The sequence below is a fragment of the Mus caroli genome, chromosome 9, assembly GCF_900094665.2.
Source record: "Mus caroli chromosome 9, CAROLI_EIJ_v1.1, whole genome shotgun sequence".
In the NCBI taxonomy this organism is placed as follows: domain Eukaryota; kingdom Metazoa; phylum Chordata; class Mammalia; order Rodentia; family Muridae; genus Mus; species Mus caroli.
Genome location: NC_034578.1, coordinates 102,707,359 through 102,729,935, shown reverse-complemented (window position 1 = coordinate 102,729,935; position 22,577 = coordinate 102,707,359). Strand labels below are relative to the sequence as shown.

At 52.1% G+C, this 22,577-nt stretch overlaps 1 protein-coding gene across 2 annotated transcripts in view; it reads right to left on the bottom strand.

Annotated features, from left to right (window-relative positions):
• The window catches only part of Cacna2d2 (calcium voltage-gated channel auxiliary subunit alpha2delta 2), a 130,555-nt gene extending 125,139 nt beyond the window's left edge, over positions 1–5,416 (bottom strand). For both annotated transcript variants that reach the window (XM_021171426.2, XM_021171427.2), the window contains exon 1: positions 4,943–5,416. In XM_021171426.2, coding sequence (XP_021027085.1) covers positions 4,943–5,157 — 215 coding nt within the window. In that variant the 5' untranslated portion in view covers positions 5,158–5,416. The remainder of the gene's footprint in view (positions 1–4,942) is intronic.
• Positions 5,417–22,577: the final 17,161 nt, after the last annotated feature.

The window sequence follows — 22,577 nt, the reverse complement described above, 5'->3', positions numbered from 1 at the left end:
GCAAGAGAGAAAGGACCTTTCCCAGAAAGAGACCATCCTCATTTCATACACAATGCTACCATGCAGGGCCTGCCTGCCTTGACCCCTAAAGCTGCAGGTAACCTCTAGATATCAATGGACCCTTCCTTAAGAACCTAAGGCCTTCCACCCTAGCCCCACCTGTTGTGTGCAGACAGCACACTCTCAAGCACCTAAAGGGCCAGAGTCTTCGGAAGTCTTGTGGGCCTGGCAAAAATAACTGAGAGGCTCCAACTTCATATATGCATTGAAAACCAGGCCCTACCAGCCCCCTGACCTTTCCTTCTAGAATCATAATAGAATCTGGAAATGGAGCACACACACACACACACACACACACACACACACACACACCGGCTTAGCACCCTGCTCGGCAGACTTTGCCACAGTGAAAGCATTAGGACAAAGACAGTTCTGGGCCCCAGGGCCATTGCATGATGGCCAGCATGCACACAAGAAGGGTGGCATGTACAGTAGAGCTGGTAGGGTAGCCTTGGCCAAAGATGGCCCCTCAGGCTTGCAGGAGACCCAGAGGAGAAAGAGGGACAAAGCCAGCAAGGTCACAGAGGCATGCTGTGGTGGGGGAGGAAAGAAAGGGGAGGAGAAGGGGGAGGGTTCACCCATCTCCCACATCCCCTTCCTTTTCATTTTCCTCCTAAAACACTTGGGTCTTTAGCTCCTCTCCTTACCTCCCCTGGGTTCCCATCCCAACATCCCCTTGGGGTTGACAGAGCATCGTCCTTCAGTCCTTTTAGGAAATGTGGACTTTGGGTGGTCCTTCTCTCTGTGTGTCTCAGTACCCCAGGCTGGGGATTCTGAGGACAAACTGGTAATACAGGCAAGCAGCCCATCTTGGGCTCAGTGAGGGGAATCCACCCTGAGCCTCATAGCATCCTCCCCCACCAGTCACCAAGGACAGTTGGACATGGAGGGTGGTGGTGAATAGAGACAGGAAGAAAGTCAGACTCAGGCATGGTGGCACACACTTTAATCCCAGTACTCAAAGTTCTACATATGTACTGGTCTATAGGGTGAGACCTTGTCTCAATCAATCAATCAATCAATCAATAAATCTAATTTAAAAAATAGTTAAGGGGGGCACTGTAAATGACAGCTAAGGTTCTGCAGCCTTGGCTTGTGAACTTGATGCAGAGATAAACAGTCACTGCCTTGCTGCCCAAGAAAGTTGAGTTGTAGCTGCCCACTGGAGGCTGCCCTTCCCCCACTGGCTCTCCCCGCTAGCCTCTTAAGATTGTATTATTTTGGTATGGAAAATCAAGGCAAGGTCATCTCAAAAGATGACCAAAATGGAGTGTGCAAGGCTTATTTATCCTTGACACCCAGCCTGCCTCCAAACTGTGTCCTCCAAGAAGCTGACAGGATCCACTGGATGCATGTGAGGCACTGGGAGCTGGGAGCATCCACCTCCGTCCAAGTGGAGTGGAGTGGAGAGGGAGACGCTGACTGCTGAAGGGCTCACTGGATCTACTTGTGGTGCCCGCTTTACTTTGGAGTCAGTGTCTCACCAGAGACGTCTGTGGTGAGGAATCTGGAAGAAGAGTCCTCAATCTATGAAGAGGCTCACTTTAAAGTGGGCCTCTTCCCTTCTCAGGAGACTAGCCCGACATTTCTAGCCAGGAGTAGCCTGATAAGAGGGCAGAAAGACCAAAGGTGTCCCCCAAATTCTCAACCCCAGGAGGGGGTGCAGGCACCTGGCAGTGGTGCATTCTATTGACAGCAGACCCGGAAGCCTCACCCCTCCCTCCTGAGAAAGCTGCGGCAGGTTGTTAGAAGGATGGGGGGGGGGGATCCACACATGTAATATTGCCTCCCACCAACAGGGAGAGCCACAGAGGGGTGGAGACTTATTCAGAGGCCCAGACAGACACGCGTCACCCACCATTAACCGTAGCTAGACTGACGCATGCCCTGTCACAGCGCTGCTCCTCATTTGCCCACCCAGAAGAGAAGCACTTATGTACTCTGACAGACATTCATTTGTTGGGGGGGGGTGCAAACCTCTGGGGGGGACCTTCACTGCTCCCCAACCATGCCAGAGGAAGGGAGGCACCGAACCTATCACTTCGCTAGAGAAGAGCGAGGTGAAGAGGTGCAGCCAGGCGGGTACTCTAATCAGCACTTAACCATGACTCCACTAAGCAGGGAACAGAGAACCCAGGGATAGCACAGGACTGGGTACAGGAACCCAACAGAAAGGACAAAAAGGCAAGCAGGCCAGGTTAGGTACAGAGTGGTGAGAGGAGGTAAGACGAGAGAGGGGGGACCCCATAGCTGGAGTGTGGGGCAACAAAGAGAGACAGAATACATCAGGGCCATTAGCAGCAAGAACTGCCTCTCAGCCAGCAGCACTGGCTGGCCTGACCACTGGGGTGGGCGTAAATGGGAACAGAATGAAGCAGGTAAAAGGGAGTGTGCGCTGCGCTAGGGCTCCATCCTCCGAGACAGGAGACTATACACACCCATGCATGACACACGTATCTGAAACCTCCATGTGGATCCAGGTAGGGTGAGAGAGGGCCCTCTTCCTAAAACCAAAGTCCCCGTCCTCCCTCCAGTGCTAACTCCTCTGCCCTTTGCAATCTAATGGCTTGGTTCATTTCACCCGATGGCAGACAGCCACGCTGCCAGAGCGATCACAGGGATAACGGCCACCAGATCCTAAACCCGCATTTGATTAAAACCGAGCAGTTTGAGAAGCTGAGCCCCCTTCCCACGGCACCGCACTCAGGAGGGTATGCTTGATCACTGAGAGCCCCCCCCCTACGGAAGGCTTGCTACCCCAGGACCATGAGGCTGACAGTCCTACTTTCCATCTTGAAAATCCACCTGTATCAGTGTCCTCCTAGCCTGGCCACTCTGGTCCAAGAAAAGGCTAAGGGATGCCACTCAGCCCTGAGCAGCCCATAGAGAGAGCCCTGTGGCCCTGGCAGCAGCCCCAGCCTTTTATGCCAGTTTAACAAAAGCCCTAACTCAGAACCAGCGCAGTCATTGGGAGGGGTCTACAAGAGTCCCCTTCCTCCCTCCAAGGATCAATAGAGATCTGCATCCACGGGACCAGGGCAGCTGAAGGGCGCTGCCTGTCATGGCAAATCTTCCTGGATGTCACACATTTGTCAGCTAGACCCAAGAGCCTCAGCCCCTCTCTCATCCCCCTAATTATGGTTTGCAAGACATGTCCCAAACCCTCGAATTAACTCCAAGTACATCAACAAGGGAAGAGTGTCCAGCTGGAAATGTGCGGCTGTAGTCACACCCTCCTAACATCTTCTGGCTAAGAGCAGAGGGACAGGTGTACCCTGTGAACGGGGTCTGACATTGTCCTAAGGGAGACCCAGCAGCTGTGTGAGGCAGTGTACGCGCAGGGAAGGGGAGAGAGGTCAGAAGAGGTAGAAAGAGATAACTACTTAAACCTTCACTGGAGGGACTGGGAAATGGCTAGGAAAGAAAAAATGGCTTGGCTTTGAGGAAAAAAAAAAAAAAGAACAATAAAAAACATGCTTTTGCTCTTTCTAAACACTATAGTTTTGATCCAGTCTCATCGCAGCAAATGAAAGACAATACCACGACCCACCAACCCTTGAACTTCCCCGCACCCCCCCCCCACTCATGAAAAATCCAGACAGCTGACAGAGGACACGTCGGTGCGGCACCTGTAATTTGCCAACTGATCACCCTCCTGGACACGGTCGGGCTGTGTGAGGAGAGTGATGATAAGGGAGAGGACAGGGAGACTGAGTCCGAGCCCTGCTTCATGTGAGTTTGTTTTCTCCTCATCTGAGAGAACCTACCAGCTGAAGTAGGCAGGCTCTGTGGCAGAGCCGGGGTCTCCTACCCAAGGGCAGAACTGCTCTTGTGACGCAGACTAGTCAGGCTCTTTTCTGGGGCCAGACCCTTCCCTCTCATGCCCAAACCTAGGCCAGGACATTCGTGAAGGAGTCTGGGGACAGGTGGCTCCTTAAAGCTGAGGACAGGAAACAGAAGCACGGTGGTTGCCATGCCCCAAAGGGTGTCTGGACACTGACATATGGCTAAGGCACGGTGTCAAGAAACAGATGTTGTCCTAAAGGCCACATGCAGAATACCACTCCTTATCCAGACACGTCTGCCCGACTCTGCCAGATCTTGGGGAAGGTGAAGAGGCTCAGACTGACCATAATAACCACTAGCAAAAGCTGGCAGAACCTGGAAATGCTATTACCCAGTTGGTAGCAGGAGCGACAGTGTCAGCATCAGGAGCAGGCAGGGGTCCTCCCTGTCATTCACCTTCTGACCCAACCCCAGCACCTTCACCTCCTTATTGAGCTATCCAGGGACGTCCCCTCAGGTGGGCGACCAAGAACAGGTGACATTGACCGAAGCAAGAAGGCGCTGGCACCCTCTGCATCCAGTATCGCTCCCCCCCCCCAAGGAAAAGGCCCAAGAAGACAGGTGTGGATGTAACCCCACGTCTGACTCTAAAGCGCCAGGTTTCCACCAGGGATAAAACACTGGGCAGATGCGTGGCTCCAAGTCTACCGGGCAGGGGTCGTTGGCCATTCTCTCGACCAACCTCAGGCTCCTCTATCACCGGACAGTGGCAGGAGTATCAGTTGGCAGACTCAACCCCCGCCCCATCCCTAAGCTTGAAGATGTTTTGCTCTGTCCCGTTGCAGGGGGTGGGGTGGGGGCGGTCTATGGGAAGCAGGGGCACCGCAAGGAAGTTTCGCGACGCAGCCAGAAGCTCCGGGACCCTGGCTGCCAGCCCACGGGGGTTTGTAGCCGCCACCCTCACTTGCAGCATGCCATGGGAACCAGAGCCCCCGCCCCGACACCCGGAGTGGAGAGTGGAGGGGCAGACGCGGGCTGAGGGGCGCAAGGGAGCGCGGGGCTCCGCGGGGTCCCGCGGCCGGCCGAGGCCACTTACGTGTGCTGCTGGGGGAAGCTGTAGGCAGAGGCGCCGGGGGCTGTGAGCAGCGGTAAAAGCAACAGAGGCGGCAGCAAGAGAAAGAGCAGGCGTGCGGGCCCGGACGCTGGGCCCCGGGGGTCAGGGCAGGGCCGGGGGCCGCGACCGGGCCAGGGGCGAACGGTCCGCACCGGGCCGGGCCAAGAAGCGCCGCAGGTCCGAGCCGGCACCGCCATGTTTCCATTCAAGATGCGGCGCCGCGGGGAGGGAGGGGGGGACGGCGGCGGCGGCGGCGGGATGGAGAGGGGGGGGCGCGGGCGGCGGGCTGCGGGCGGCAAGCCGGCCTCTTCTCCACCTCCTTCTCCGCGCGGGGCCTCCGGGGCTGCACTGGCCGCAGCGCCTCTGCGGGCTGCGCGCAGCGATCTCCCCGCCGCGCTGGCTCCAAGCGCTTTGAGCGCCTGGCCCGGGACCTGCGCTCAAATAGCGGCCGCCGCCAACCTGCCGGCGCCGCCCTCCCCTGTCGCTCCCTCCCTCCTTCCCTCCCTCCCTCTCCTTGGCCGGCCCGCCTCCGCGCGCCCCCGCCGCGGCCACGCGCCCGCCTGTGCCCGCGCGCCCCTCGTCCCCGTTCACCCCCGAGCCTGCCCTACTGGCTCGCGCAAACCGATCCGAATCCAAGCTACCGAGTCCTGCGCCCCAGCCGTGGTCCCAGCGCCCAGTGCACGTCCCCTGCCCCCACACCTCAGACCCGGGGACTCCTCTTTGCCCTGCGAGTGGGAACTCTCCCTAGGCAGTTGCACATATGACCCTTCTGGGACTCGACCTTCAACAGGCTTAAGGCCTGGAGTCACAGGTTTAATGGTGGAATGGCAGGCTTCTGCAGACTACAGAGGAGAAAGGCAGTACTGTCACACCCACAGAAGCTCAAGCTACCTCAAGATTTCTTCCTGTGGGGATCGGGGTGAGGGGGTTGGGGGTGCGGGGGGGGCAGCCCTTGGCAGAAAAACGGATCTTGATTCTCCTAGTTCCTTGGAAGAGAGTCCAGCGGCACAGATGTGGGGACTGAAGGAAGCGGGATACCTCAGCTCTTGCTTTGCTCCACTTTACTGTCCAGACAACACTGGCCAGGGAGCCCAAGCCTCCGCTCCCTGGACTTGCACAGCTTCGGGTCAGACTCGTCTAGAGGCAGGAAGCTCAGTCTAGCATAAACCTCTCACTTTTGTCCTGGTGGGCCCTGTAGTTACAACGATGGGCTGTGTGTAACATTCAGCTCGTCAGCGTGTGGGCCACCTTCTCAGAGCCTGCCCTTTTCTTAGGAATACCCCTGTAGGGCTGCAGTGCCATTTCCAGGATACAGTGAGAAAGGGGTGAATGTCTGGTAGCAGAAGCACTCACAGTTGCGAAGAGCATTCCAAGGACCTGCTCAGGTTGGCCCTTGAGCCCCACTTTGCCCGCCCCCAGCGCTGACCCACACTGGTGAGAATGCTCCCTGCCACCCTGACATAGGACCCCTTTTGCAGTAGCTGCCCACAGACTCTGCCAAACAAGACACTAAGGGCTTATTAACTGCTGGGTGGCTCAGTTCAGAGATGTCCAGGGACTCTCATCCCATGCCTGGGTAGGTCGCCTAACATCTACTCACAACTGACTTTCCAGAGAGAGGAGAGAACAGTAGCCTCTGGGCCAAGGAGTACAGAAGTGATATAGACTCAGACAACCTTTCCTGACTTTCAACTCTGCTGTGGGCTTCCCATCTTTCCCCACTCCTAAAAATAAAGGCTTGACAAGAGCACATCTTCCGCTTCTCTAGATCTGAGTGAAGTTTCCCGGGCCAGATTCAGTATATTGTACTGAACACTATAAGGGTCTATCAGTGATATCAAAAAGGGCCCTAGGTTCTACACTCCAAATAGTTTCTGGGACTTGGTGGTCTGGAAGGGCCTAAAGAACAATGGGAGGCCACATCAGGCCAGCTCTACAGGGAGGCAAGCAGGGGTGTCACTAAGCCAGATGTGTGACTATGTCGAATACCCACTGCTCCTTGTCCCCAGATCTGGACAGAACAGTTCATCACCAGGACAGATAAAGAGAGTGGCTTGCACTGGAGAGTCATTAAGTTTGGGCTGAGCAATCCTCTCCTGTCCTGCTGACACCTGTCTCTAACATCTGCATCCCTCACGTGCAGGCAGGACTGGCCTGAGATGTCCGCAGCTCCTTCTGGGTGGGTACTTTCCCAAGGCAGACTGCAATGTCCTGACACATGTCAGAGACAGGCTGGCTGACCTTTGATACAAAGATGCCAGTGCTATCCTTGGAGAGCACCCAGGCCATCGAGCACCTGGGGCCAGTCAGTTCCGCAGTGAGCGTTGGAGGTTGAGCATCTCCATCCCAGCCTCCGCAGATGTGCACCTAATTGAGGCCGCTAGCGCCGAGGGAAAGGCGGGAGATTTTGGTTGACAGGCCGTTAAAGGAAGACAAATAAGGAGGGGAGGTAATTAAGAGTAAATGGGTAGTAAGAGTTTACACACTCCAACTTTGGAGGCTCACAGTATCCTCAGCCTCTTGGCAGCTGGCTCCAGCCCCAGGTTAAGGTCTGGGGAGGGGAAATTGTGGCTTACCAGAGAATAAGATGTCCACAGCAGGCAGATAGGTTCAGCAGGAAACAGCTAATACCACCCACCTGGCCAAGGTGTCTGTCCTGAGTGATGGTGGCGTGGCAGGGGCATATAACATTGCAGTCAGCAGAAAGGAACCCATCCTTGCCAGGGACCTGGCAGGAGCCATCTCCGTGTGTAAGCCTACAGGACATCAGCTCAGTATCCAGAGAGGCTGACAGAGCTTTATGGAGAACCTACTATGTGCTAAGAAGGTCCTGGGCTCAGCCATACTACCCAAGGGAAGAGGGAGCCTATCAGGAACGTTTATCATGCTAGGGCAGCAAGATCCCCACCCTAATCTGCCCTGCCTCCAACCTCCCCTAATCCCTCAAGCCTGAGGGCTGGACAGCAACCTGTTCAGTGGAAACCCTTGCCCTGTGGCCTTACTCCTGCAGTTTCTTCTCCCTGGGGCCTGCTCTTTTTCTCTACCATTTGGACCCAGGATACGCATGAGCCCCTCAAATGCTTATACCAAGAAGGGCCTAAAAAAGTCTCTCCACAATTGCATGGGCCTCTCTATCTCTCCTGCTCCCTCTATGGTCATACATACCTACAGTGGCTTCTGCCTTGGGGTCAGAAACACACCTATAGTCCTTACTCAGGTCCTATATAGGATAGAGTATGGCCGTTTCAGAAGGCAAAGACATTTTGGGGTAACAAATCAAACAAGTGGCAGGTTAAGGAGCCTGAGAGCTATGCCCGGGAAGAGTATCTGACGTGGGAATGAGACAGATCAATGTTGCCAACAGGCATTACGGGTTATGTAGGCAAGTCTACTTCGTCTCTGTGAGCCTGTGTCTTCATCCACCTAGTGCCAAACATGAGCCTTATCTGGCAGTAGGAGTCTCAAAACCCAAAGCATGTAATACCCTGAGGGCAAGACTCAGCATTTAGCAAGTGCTTAATGAAGGAAGACACAGGTTTCACACATCCCCTAGGAAGGGCAGACTCTTCACTGGGGCAAGTAGATGCTTCCTGGGAAGTGAGGAGAGATTATGGCTCAGCCTTGCCAGGTGAGCAGGGATATGCTCCCCAAAATGCCCTAGTCTAAGCATGAGGCAGATAAACTGTAACCTCCACATGTAACCAGAAGAGGGCCCCACATCTGAATACAGTGGAGAATGCTGGTTAATTAGGTAGAGCCTAGGCTTGTTCCTGGAAACTCCCTACTTTGTAGGGGGACCACGGCACACAGGAAAACATGACAAACACCTCAAACATGCATGATGAGTTTTAAAAATGCACATGATCAAACATGCGTATGGTTATTCAGCACTGTGAGGCCTGGGCAGCCAGGAGAGGTGTTCTAAAGGGAACGACCCCTAATGAGGCACAAAAGGGCAGGAAAGACCATGTGCAGTCAGCAGAAAGGAGGGCAAAAGGACATGCCTGGCAGACAGGCTGCATAGAGCCTGGGGAGGAGCGAGCTGGACCCTTTTTCCAAGGAAAGCAGTGTAAGTCACCAAGACTGAGCTCCTAGCAGAGAGAGGAAGATAGACAGTGTGGTCTCATGAAGAGCATGAGGCGAATATGATAAGATATCAAGGCAGGCAGTCTACCATCATACCCAGGGCTCCAGGACCCTGGGCAGCCTCATCCATAAGAAGGAAAGCAAAAATATGTCAATCGTTGTGCAAATTTAGGGATGCTTGTAACTGGGTTCACCCCAGCTCGGGTTCTGTATAAACAGACTTGGTTATATAGCCTGGGAGCTCTTGTCTTGGCTACATGTGTAGTCCTACAGCAGGCATTCTTCAGTGAGATCTGGACCAATCTGCTCATGTTACACCTGTGGAAACTGAGGCTTAGGGAAAGGTGGGTTCATCCAAGGGTTCAGTAAACACAAAGATCCAAGGCCCAGTCTGGATGTGGGTGTGGCTCAGTGATACAATGTTTCTCTCAGTGATGCAATGTTTCTCTCAGTGATGCAATGTTATTTTGCCTTAAGAGCAAGGCTGTGAGCTCAATCTCACCACCACCACCGAGAAAGAGGAGAGAGAGAGAGAGAGAGAGAGAGAGAGAGAGAGAGAGAGAGAGAGAGAGAGAGAGAGCACACGATCCCAGGTTTGGGTTCTATCCTCTAGGCCCCCTCCCTTAAAGGCTACTGGGGCCTTTTGAGTTTGTGTCCTTAGGAGGATATTGAAAACAATGTCTGCCCAGTGTGGGAAGGGGCCCTTGGCACCATTGCTGAGTCTCTCTGCTATGGCAGAAAGGCTCAGACGCTGGTCTCGCTCACTTTCCTCTGACCCTCATCCCACTCTGGCAAGAGAAAATGAGGACAAATAAAAGAGAGAAATTGTCCCCTCAGCAAAGCATTAGGTGTCTGGATGGTTTTCGAATAAATAAAAGTCTCCTCAGGCCCCCCGGCTGAGGCTGACAGCAGCTCTAACTCTCTGCAAGATGTGGTTCTCTGCCTCTAGGTGGAAGTGAGCGGTATCCATGGTAGGCTAAGTCAGACTCTGAGAGAGGCAGTGTTTTATCACTGCCTAATGTCCCATCAGCGCCTTCGCCCAGTGGTCACAGTGAATTGCCCCACCTCTACCAACTGCCCTTCCATGCCAGTCAGAAGAGGGTGAGGGGCAGGTACTGTCCCCATCAAGGGTAAGAAGGTTTGTCCTGGGCAGGACTGTGTCCTCACCAGGTTGCTAGCACCCAGTCAGTAATTTTGGAAATGGTTTATTCTGATGTGCTCATTTTGCAAGTGCAGAAAATAAGGCAAAGAGGACCTGGACAAATGGGTGGATGAAGCCAACAAATTAGGGACGTGTCACCTAAATAAGCCACCTCTGCACAGTGCAGCAGGAATGAGGGGCCCCCATCCTAAAAAGGGCCTCTCCAGGACAGAACCATACCCCACACCAACCACCTTCCCCTTGGCACCGGAGGATGGCATCTGAGTATGGGGCAAGATGGTGGCATGCTTTTGACTCCAGTGCTCCGGAGGCAGATCTCTGTGAGTTTGAAGCCAGCTTGGTTTACAGAGTGAGTCCCAGGCCAGTCAGCGCACTGCATGAGAACCTGTGGAGGGAAAAAATAAGAGGAAAGAGGAAGTGCAACCCCCAGCAATAGGTGGAGGAGGTGCCCTGGGAAAAATTCCTAAAACTGTCTGCTTCATCTGCTGGACATGTCTGCTGGCCTTTGCTTCTCAGTCCCTTAGTGAATTGACCTCTGACCTTTGAAAGCCAGTTAAAGGGAGGGCAGGACCCAATTCCATCATTAGTTCATTTAATTGATGATATGAGAGAGGCTGATAGTATTTTATCTGTTGAGCATTGGAAATGGGTGGGGCTGGAGGCTTCTGTTTTAATTCTGGAGGGAAAATTGAGGCAGCACTGCTTGTAGGAGTGGTATGTAAAAGGTTGGAGCCAGCCCTTGCGCATTTGTAAGGTCTCTACTTCTTGAGGTTTGTACTGGCTTCTTTTTTTCGTTTGTCTCATTTTGTTTTATGTTTCAAGGCAGGCCTTCTCTATGTAGCCCTAGCTGTCCTGGAACTTGATCTGTAGACCAAGCTGCATTTGAACTCAGAGATCCGCCTGCTTCTGCCTCCCAAGTGCTGGGATTAAAGGCGTGCGCCACCACTGACCAGCTATGTACTGGCTCTTCTGAACACGGGTCAAAGCCAAGAAGGTACATTCTCAGCTCATAACTGAACATGCTTTCGTACTAAGATCAGGTGGAGCTTTGCACTGCTACGGTCTCAGTCCCACCTGCCAACCTCATATCTATCCCTCGGACAGGCTAAATGAAAGTAAGACAGGGGTGAAGCAGAAAGGAGGAGGCAAGAGAGGGGTACGGTAGGGAAGAGGCAGGGAGGAGGAAGCACGTGACTCCCCCTGAAGGGTTGGAACACCCTCAGTCTGGTGTGTTGTCCCAGAGCCAGAACACCAACTTCACACATCCTTCAAGTGAACTTGGGATTCTTATGATTTAGCACTTCCTTGAGCCCTCTTAAGAAGGGAATGTTTCCTAGCCCCAGCTCCCATGACATATATTTTGTTCTTGCTGCTGTTTGGCACAAGGGATTAAACAAGAGCTACCATGAATTCTTCAGTGATACTGGTCCAAAAAGGGAATGTCTGACCAGGGCATGCAGGGGAAGTTCATGCCACACTGGGGCTACTCTGTTACCTTGGGGACTCGGAGGAGTTGAGCAACACCTAAGAGAAATGGGCTGTCAAGGCAGGTGACAGGGCCAGGAGCTCTGATTCTTCAGGCCACACAAAGGGGGCAAAGTCAAAAGGGTTGTGGCTTCCCTTTCCCACTGGAAACACACTTCCCACCCCCTCTACCTGAGAAAAGTAGCATCCATTTGGGCAAATGGAACATCTCAGGCAGCATGTGTGGCAGGAAACAGGAGGGATGAAAGTGGCCAAGTTAAAAATGGGGGGTTTGGTTGCGGGGAGGTCAGGGCCTTAGCTCAGCGTTTTCCCTAGAGCAGACTATCTGACAGAGGCCCTGGATGCCTCGGATGGAATGACGTGAGGATGAGGAGACTGTCAGGATATGAGCCCTGTAATAATCATGGTTTGTAAGAATTCTAGGTCCCATCTCCCCCATGTCCTGAATATGGGCAGATAGGAAACACTTGGACCACTCTAGAGATGACCACGCCTCAGCATTCCTTTCAAAGAACAGCAGTGCCTCTGTAGACTCTCACTCCTTCCCACAACAGGGCCAACCAGGCCTCAGAGACTCTGTAGAAGCACACAGGAATCAGCGGCATCTCTAAGACCATGCCTATGCCACTGACTTGGGGCTAACCATGGCCGTCTCTGACCGGCAGAGAATGCCTTCAGGCTAAATAAGGCCATCAGAAGGTTTCTGTAGCTCCAGGATGGTAAACGGTAGAATGGCTGATTGGGAGGCCTTACTAAGGAGGGAGATGGGAGTGGAGAGAACGAGGAGGCTTCTTCCACCTATCAATTCTCACTAGCGTGTTGGGAAGTTCTCTCCGGCCCTTTCTGGCAGCCCAGCACTATCTTGCTGGGGGTGTGTGTGTGTGGGGGGGTGACCACCAAATGAGAAGGGAGGAGATTTAGGGAGGCAGAAGTGAAGAGATGCACTTTCTGAAAGTGAGGCCTCTGGGAGGAGGACTCAGAAGAGTGCAACAAGCTACTGAGATCCTGAACAAGATACTGAAGATCCAAGCCAGCTGCCATGGGATGGCTGAGGGCAGACCCTAGACAGGATTCATTAGCAGTGATTTAGACAGAAGACAAGAAAGAAGCTGGGGCTCCACCCAAGGGACAGTAGGTACATCAGGCATGTTCAGGCCCTTCAGAGGGTAGGGCATTAGCAAGTGTGGATGAATGGATAAAAAACTGGGATAATACATCACCTCTCACTTGCTACGACTTAGAGGCAGTCCTGGCAGTTCTGTATATCAGATCCTGAAGAGTGAGGTTGGACCCTGTGTGACTACCTCCTCTAGATCTGCTTTCAGCAGTGTCTTAAGACCTTACCTCCACTTCGGTGAGGTTAAGAATATAAGAGTCAGAGGGGGCGGAGGACACCACAGAAACAAGGCCATTTAAATCAGCACGATCCACACACATATGAACTGAGAGAGACTGAGGCAGCATGCACAGGGCCTGCATGGGTCGGCACCAGGTGGGGTCCTAGAGCTGTTATATTTGCCCCTGGCAACATGAGCAGATAGAGCAACAGCCAAGCTGTAAAAGGGGGTCTACAGAGATCAAAGACCCAGCTTTTTAAGAGACAGGGAAGTTCTTTTAGAACTAAATTTGATGAAGACTCCAATATATGACAGACTGAAATGGGGTTGCTCTGACGGAAGAAGTAAAGGGGTCCCAAGCTTCCCAGGACAGAATCACCCCTAACCTAGAAACTATTTTGAATTGATAACCACTTGCAAATGAAAATTTAGTTTTCTCCAAGGGAGTCTTGCTGGGGAAACTGTCTTCATAGCAGGCTGTAAACCAGGCTATATATATATATATATATATATATATATATATATATATATATATGAATGAGTGTGTGTGTGTGTGTATACTAGCAGGCAGTAGATGGTAAACAGAAAGCAGGTTCAGTGACATGTTTGGAGGTCCTGGTCACACAGGCATATTTTTTCCATTAATTTATTTATGTATTCACTTGACATCCAATCACAGCCCCCCGCCAACCCTGGATATTTTTTTTAAATGAATCTTAGATGTTTCCTCCTGAGAAGAGAGTAACCCTACCCACCGTTCCTCCACTCTGCTCCAATCCCTCCATCTTTATAACTGCCAAGACTGAACCAGAAGATTTCCAATTCTCCAAAGAGCCTTCTGAATAGATAGCATTAGCCCATCTGGGCAGATCAGTAAACTGAGGCTCCAGCATCTCTGAGCAACTTATTCCAGCTGGTTGGGAGGCTGGCTCTCGGTTCAGCTCCTCCTTCATTAATGCAAGAGGAGCATGCTGTAATCTTTTTTTTTTTTTAATAAGCCCATCTTATCTCAATATGCAAAACTATGCACATAGCATGCAAATGAGCATTTCCTGCCTGCTTCCAGGGTGGCAGTGCAGCCTTTGGGTTTTACCAATGATCTAACAGTCTGCCCTCCACAGTGAGCTTCTGTGCCCTGCCTGCTCCAGGTACTTGTAGGCTGGACTTTGCAGAAGAAAGTTGGGGATTTGACGTCGTGTGGTTGGTGAACAGGTCTTAGCTCCCAGGAATGAGTCAGGAGGCCTTTGAACATCCTACCCCTGCCATCCCCTGGACCCCAGCCCGGCAGAGTTGAATGTCTGCCTCCTGAGGAATGTGAGCTTAAGGATTCCTGCTTTTGCTTTCTGGAAGTGGAAGAAAGGACAGTTGAGGTGATGAGAACCTTGGACAGCTGGTTAAAGGTATCAAGGTAAGATCTGCCCCAGAGAAGGCCGGTGAAGCATTTCGAGTCTGCTCTGTCCTGAGGAGTGAAGCTTCCCTGTGATAAAGGAGCCCACTGCACTGGAGTCTGCCAGCCGTGAGGCCAGGAGGCGAGTGTCTGCATCCAAGCTGTGGCCGCAAATCATGGGAGAAATGTCCCATGAGCACTGGGTGGAAAGGACAGTCATCCTAGTGTTTTGCTCTGATTCATGGCCAGGGGAGCACCTTACTGGGCCCAGGTAACCTTGAGCTTGTTGCCTAACATCACTGTACCCCAGTCTTCCTGGAGGGAAAGTGGGCTCTCAGCGCTGCTGGTAGATGGCTGGGGGCTTGACCTACTGCTAGGTTTGGAAGTCCTCATGGGACCTTCATAATCCTGATGTGTTCCAGGGTCATGATGGCATGAACACGGTCCCCACCCCTGCACACACTGCACACACTGCACACACTGCATACATGCCATGAGCCACACATGGCTCAGACAATGTGGAACTGAGCCCCAAGCCGAGACTTGGACCAGGACTGGGATACACTGCTCAGTGACTGTTCAGTCAAGGGGAAGCCATGGGCAGAACCTTAGGAGCTGTTGGGGAATACAGGGGAAGGAAGTTGGAACAGAGAAGGAAGTTTCCCACAGAGAAATAGGAGACTAGGAACAGGAGGTGGGGTCCAGGTCAATCTAGAATGTTCCGTTAGCAAGGCTCAGGGAGAGTCTCTGGGACTGATTATATTTGCCCCTGAGAACATGGGCAGATAGAGCAACAGCCAGGCTATAAAGGGATCTTCAAAGATCAGCTCTGCTTCTTCAAAGACCCAGCTTTTTAAGAAACAGAAGTTCTTTTAGAACTAAATTTGATGAAGACTCCAATATATGACAGACTGAAATGGGGTTGCTCTGATGGAGGAAAAGAAGGGGTCCCAAGGTTCCCAGAACAGAGTCAAGTAGAACTTCCTGTACCAGACTGGGGTGCAAGAAAAGTCTGGTCCTGGGCAGGCCTCAGTCATTTCACCTTTCACTCATTGTGGAGTGACCTTGGGGTAACCTTTGTGCAGCTTCAGGCTTCACACTCCAATCTGAAGAATGGGGGGCTCTTGGTCCCCGGGGCCTGCTTGTCTCTCAGTTGCTGGAACTGATGTTGGGGACTGCACCCCATCGTGTAGCCAAGGCTGTTTATCCGTCTTCCAGAGCTGAGGCTCTGACGAGCTCATCTGCTTCCTGGCTCAGCTAATTGGAATCACTTTCCCCCTTTTCCTTCTGACTCTCAGTAAATTATTCGAATTCTCCCAGTCAGAGGCCTGGGTGATGGACAGCCCTGTCACAGCAGCCTAAGTGTTTAGAGAGCAATTGTTCTGTGGAGGGCTGCTGTTCCTCAAGCCGGCGCTGTGCAAGGTGCCACCAGGAGATTCTGACAGATCCTGTCCTTGCCCCTGCCCCTGCCCCTGCCCCTGCCCCTGCCCCTGCCCCTGCCCCTGTGCCTGCTCCATACCAGCCCAGCTACCAGAGCCTGCTTGGCCTAGCCCGCCAAGTGCAGGCTTCCGGTATGTGATCTTTGTCATAACAATCAGAGCAGCGGAGAGGTATTGCTCTTAAACCCTCAACACACATTTTTATAACCTTTCTGTTTAATAAGAAAGAGACAGCTCCAATTAGCTGGGAATATTCCGCAGAAATGGGATTATTTTAAAAGCTCCGGCAATATTATAAAATAGCTTCAGTAAGTGAACAGCTGTTGCTGGCCCCGCCCGCCATGCACACAGCGCCTCCCGCACCCTGACACCAGGGCTGGGGCCTCCTCGCTCCCCAGGCTCCAGCCCTGAAGCTGAGAGCTGTGCTCCTCTGGCTCGGGAGTCCAGGGCTATTCCTTCACATGCGAGTTGTGGAATCTGGAGAACAGGGACCCCCTTGTCCCAGACAGATGAGGGGGGACAATTTATAGGTCTCCCGAGGTTGGGCCATAAGCTTGCCGGAATCCTATTTTTCCAGAAAAGTCCACATGGAGACCCTGATACACTGTTTAAGGAGCCTCCAGGGGCTGAGATGTAGGTCAGTGATAGAGGCCTTGCCTAGCATGCGTAAGGCATTGGTAACTCTCTGTCTGAGAGTTGGAAGTGGGGTGAAGACCTACTCTGAGGACAGGCCCCCAGGGCTAATAAAGAACAGGCAAAGGCTGGGGTAGGTGCATGGTAGGCAGAAAAAGCTCCTTAGGTGCTCTGTGACAGAATCAAGTCAACAATCCAGCCAGTTGGAGGTCTTTGGGGTCCTCAGAGGCTCCACATACCTGTCCTGCCAAGTATCCCCCAGCCTGGCAGAATCGGAAGGTTAAAGGTCATTCTCAAAGCTTCAGGGGTGAGGCAGCTGCCTCATGGCCGAGAAATAACTATATGGTGAGTTCCTCTTGGAGTTGGGGTCCTTGCCTTGCGAGGTCTAGGTCTTAGGCACCCTGCCTAATGGGAATGGGGACAATCTCGGGATGTTCTTGGGGAGAGACTGCAGCCCAGGAACTGCAGCGGGAGGCAAATGCACCATGTGCTAAATGGGGAAAATGAATTTTACACCCAGACAAAGTGACTTTTATCATGTTAACGACCATGGTTTGCTCATCGTGTCTGGTGCAGTGAAATGGGGCCTGTGGATGTTTTCTTTTAGTTCTGCTTTTAAATGGAGTTATTCCCTCCCACCCCACCTCCTCAGAGCAGACAAGATATACCCCTCAAAATGGGATGACAGAAATGCCAACTCAGCAAAAATAGAATGTACTGGTTTTTTTGGTTTTGTTTTGTTTTGTTTCTCCCTCCTACCCTCTAATTTTCATCTGTATCTTCCAGCAAAAGTTAGAATGACATACTCAGGTGTTATGTGAGGAGTCCTGGCTGGGAGGCAGGAATACAGCTCTGGTCCAGCTCTTCACAATCTGCCTCACCCATTTCTGACCCTAGTTTGCCCATCAGTACCAGAGAAGTAGGGTGGGGATGGAAGTATAGCCAAAGACCTACTCTGTCCTGCCCTCACTCAGATAACCATGTCAAATGTGTCACTCTGGGTGTGTCTGATGCCGAACCCCCTCCTCTAGTAGCCAGAGAGTTCCATATAGCAAGTCAGGGCAATCGCTCCTGAGTCTGTGGTACCTCCCAGAACTGATGAGAGATCCTGAGTGCAAAGGACAAAGGTTCTGATGGGTACAAGGCAGTTTCCCTGAGCTCTGGAAGCAGCTCTGGAAGCAGGCTCTGCTGGCCAGCCCCTAGCCGTCCCACCCCCGCTTCCTCAGTCTGCACACAGAGCAAACCTTCAGCACATGGCAATTCCATATTGTACCCATCAGCTTTTAAGAAAACACCATCTGATGCCTTGTACAGCTGCCCAGGCGGGTAGCACCCAGCTTCCCAGGAAAAGCCTGCCCTGGGCTCACTGGGATATGCTCATCTAAGGCAAATAAAGAGGTCTTGGGTCTGACAACCTCTGCCCTGACACCATGCAATCCTGCTCTGGAAGGCTTGCCAGGACCAGACAGGCAGGGTGCCTGAACAGCAGAGATCAGTGGACAATTAGCCAGTCCAGTGGAGGTAATTAATCAATGTTCCAGGCCTTCCCGTCCATCCAAGGCTATGTGTGCATCTTGTCCTCTTCGCCAGCACAAACAGTATCACCAATACTACTACTACTAACAGCTCAGAGCTGCTGTTATTGTCATAGTGTGACTATCACTACATTGTGTGTCACCCTCACAGCGGCAACAGCACCTTCCAACCAGGGTCACTAATTCACTGCCACCTTCCCCACCTACAAACACCGTGTTCACTCTTCCATGACTCAAGGACTTCATGATGTCCCCTTATCTGATTCTCCCCACAGTCCCAAAAGACAGACAGGTCACTGGTAGGGAAGCCAAGGCATAGGGAGGGATGCCCATTAACAGTGGAGATAAGCTGATTCATATAGGAGGGCCTACCTTCCCTCTTATGTCATCCAGGATGGACTCTGTTAGGCTGCAATAACAGTCATCCAAATCTTAGTGACTTAGAATAATGAAGGTTTATTTCTTTTCCTTGCTCCATGTCCTTCATGGGTCAGCTGAGACTCTCTGCTCCATGCCATCTTCACACGGAGAGCGGGCTGACCAAACCGCTAAGCCTGGAAGATTGACTGTTGTCATGGCAGATGAAGATGGGGTCTCTAAAGGACTCACATCAGTTGATGAATTCCTTGGCCAGCTTAGAAATAGCACAGGTTTTGTTTACCGCTCTCATTGCCTAGATAGCTAGAGCCAACCGTGCCGCCCCACCTGACCACCAGGGGGCAGAAAGGTGCACTCCTACTTTTAGTTTGAGCAAAGTGATTAAGTGACAGGGCATCAAATGACACACACACACCCCTTTCCTTCTCCCCTTTACCCCCCAGTCCTGGATACCCACTTTCTCCAGCCGCTGGTCCAGCAGGATCCTGAGGGGTGAGATGAGATGTCCCTAATCTTCCTGTGTGAGCCTTTTTCTCACTTCTGGCTCTCAAATGTAAACTGCACTCAGGTAGACAGACAAGGAGGCTCAGGGATTCCTAGAGCAGAGGTCTCTCTGGGGACAGGCTTAGGAGAGAACAGCACTTGAGCACACTTGAACACCTGTCCTGTTCCCAAAGGGTCTCCCAGAAATGGAACTGGTGAAGGTGCAGCCTCACCTGGGCTCAGGCAGTACATTTGGCCCAGAATATGGGAGAGGATGAGACAAAAACCAGCTGGGAGAGTGTATAGAGCATTCAAGAGGGAAGTTCATGGACCCTGCAGTCTGCAGGCATTTGTAACACGCCTTCTGGGATACCTTAGTCACAGACTGCTCCTCTGGACCTCTAACTTAGGTAAGAGTCCCCCTGAACTGTGAGCTATAGGGAGAAATCCAAGGATAGAGAGTGGGGAGAAAGAAGGAATTGGGTTGCAGATCTGAGATAGTAGGGCTCAGCCTCAGGGCTCCATTATCATAGAGCAGGGGGAAGTGAGGTGGTAAACTGAATAGGACCAAGAAAAAGCCTCTCTAGTTCTCCTGGCATGAAGGGTGCCTGCGCCGAGAGCGAGAGGGCGTGTCCCCTCTCACATCATCCATCACTGAGCCACAGAAGAGTGGCCATGATCAATAAAACAAACAATTATCCTGTCATTACTGATTGCAGGCCTGCGGCCTGTCGGCAGCAAAGGGGGCGGGGGAGGGGGGGTCCGGGCAGGCTATAATCCAGAGTCTGATGGAAACAGTACACACTTTGGGTGTTGGCCCAGGGTTGGGGTGCAGGGGATGAAGACTAAAGACTTGAGCTGCCAGGCAGGGCTGCCCCAGAGTGGGAGTAAGGTCCAGGAAGACTGAATTCTATCTGGTAAAGCCACCCCTGGACAAGTGGGGGTAAGCCATTCCTCATATAGTTGTTAGTGGGATGGGATGGATCCATCCTCTACCCCTCCCTCCCTTTAACATCTCTTGCCACAACAGATCAGGCTGAGGGCCATGCTGGTTAGATATTGTGTGCAATTTCAGCTGTGAATTACATACCCTCCTCTGCCACCTGCCTTGCCTCCCTCATCTCAGGATCTCTAAATACTCAGTCAAAATAATCATTTTTCACTACTGCCCTCTCAAGGCCCTGTATCCAGGCTGCCTAGACAAGGGAGGTAGTCAAGACAGCCCACATGGAGCCAAGAGACAGGCAGGAGTTACTGCCTTCCTAAATCCTGGGTCTTGACCTCTAACAAAATGCTTGGAGCCTGGCCTGAGAATGAGGAAGCGGTGCCCTGTGACCCTGGAAAAGTAGAGCCGACATCTACCCAGTCAGTGGGGAGGAGATGAGGCCACACAGCCATGGCCACCTCGTCCCCACCAACCCTGTTCCCTGCTGTATTCCCAGCCCCACAGACAGGAAATCTCTCTCCATCAGAAGGAAGGGATGGGAGAAGTGATTTATTATTCTATTCCATTATGCCTGTTTCCAGAGAAACTAATTATGGTGCATTGTTGTATTAGATACTTTCAGAAAGATTACATTTTCTTACTTTGGCCGATAAAAAAATTAAATCCATCAGTTTTCCTAAACACATTACAGTAAAGACAGACTTTCTCCTCATAATTATTAATCAGTCGGATTTGGGGATGCAAAGCATTTGACTTAAGCTCAATACAGTTGCGAACAATGTCCCAGGATCGCATCTGGTATTGAAACAATTTTTCAATTTATTAAAAAGTCATTAACGCAGTTGGGATGGTAGGCAGAGGGGGAGAGCTAGGCTAAGACATTGGGTTAGAGTTCTGCATAGGGGAAGAAACCCCAGGTATGTCCTCCCCCCCCACCCCCCAGCTTGCTTTAGTTTAAGGAACTGATTCAAGTTGAGAATGGATCTGGAGAAGTCATCCCCCTGCCCCCAGCCCAGCTGGCCACTAACCAGTCTGTCCAGAGTCTACCCTCCATGCTATGAACAGTCTGGTGGCAGGAACTGGTTACTCATAGGGAAGTTTGCCCAGCTAAACCCTGAGCCCGCTGTTCCATAGTTCTGCACAGAGCATTGAGTCAGCTCAACTCCCACTGTGATGGGAAGAGAGGCCCCCCCTACAGTGCAAGCTCTTGGAGCCCCCATGTGGGAACATGTGGCTCTTTGGAAGGACACCTGGTGTGGCCTGGTGCCTCGTTCCAGTCACTGGCCCTGCTCATTCAATCATTTAATTACTCCTCTGACACTTCCTACTCCCAGGAGGGATTTGCAAGGGTTTCAGAGGCTGGCAAACCACAAGCCTGAGTTTAGTCTGAATCCTGGCTCAGGTCAGAGCTGAAAAATGGCACGGGGACCTGGGCATATGTCACAGCTCAGCCACTCAAAAACTGTTGACCTTGGACAAGTCATTTAATTCCCACTGAACCTCAGTTTTCACTTCTGGAAGAAGAGGGTGCTTCAATCTGCCTCCTCACACAAGACAAGGAGAGGTCGTGAGATCTGTGTTTATTCTTCCTTAGCTAGCGTTCTGTCATGCTTCCCCCAGGTTTCATAAGCTCTGATTCCTTGAAAGGGCAGCTCTATTTGTGCTGTTCTCTCTGGCTAAAATACCTATCATTTCCACATGTCCTTCTAGAAAATTCCACCTTTCCTTCCTTTAGACCTCTGGTGTGTGTGTGTGTGTGTGTGTGTTTGTTTGTTTGTTTGTTTTAGTGGTCCTCCTTAAATCTGGGGCAGGAGCGCAGTGCTAACAAAAGCTTCATCTTCCACCATCAAGCTTAGGTCCCAGAAAGGTCAAATTTTGTCTCTGATACCCTTCAAGCAGTGCAGAGTCTGTTCCCCCTCCATTTGAGACCTGTGCCACTCCAACTCAGCCCTCGGACCTTCCTAATTGGAGCAGCCTGGCCTTTCAGCAGGTGCATTGCAGTTATATCGTCTGGCCTATTGGTTTAAGTTACCTTAAAACCAGAAGACCAAGCCAGGAGGTGGTAGTGCATGCCTTTAATCCCAGAACTTGGGAGGCAAAGGTAGGTGGATGTCTGTGAGTTCAAGGCCAGCCTAGTGTACAGAGTGAGTCCCAAGACAGCCCAGGGCTACACAGAGAAGAGGCAGGAGGGAAAACAAGGCAAAGCAAAGCAAAGCAAAGCAAAGCCAAGCCAAGCCAAGCCAAGCCAAGCCAAGCCAAGCCAAGCCAAGCCAAACCAAACCAAACCAAACCAAACCAAACCAAACCAAACAGCGCTGGGCCAAGGAAGCCTTTGTAACAACTGGCCTCTGTTCTGCCTCTGTACTCTCCACCCTCAGCCCAGTGACCGAGAGGAACCCAGGAGGGGAAGACATCGTTATTCTCTAGATGTCTACCCACTGGTAACCTTAGCAAACCCTACCTTTGTACACCTTAGTATCTCAATATAGATAGAGTTTCTGAACAAAGATGGAGGGATGAGTGATCTGTGTAGTGGTAAAGACCCCAGAGGAGGGAAGGGGGCCCAAGAGGGTTGCGTTTAAACACCGGTAGCGTTTGGGGGTGACTGGGCCTGAGCGAAGATGAGTTCCAATCCCATCCTGTCCCCCCCGCTGTCATAGAGCACAGGCTGCAGAGAGGGACCCCAGGTGCCACGCTCCTGTGTTCTCCACTCTTCTTTCTCCTGTGTGCAGGTGGGACAGCACAG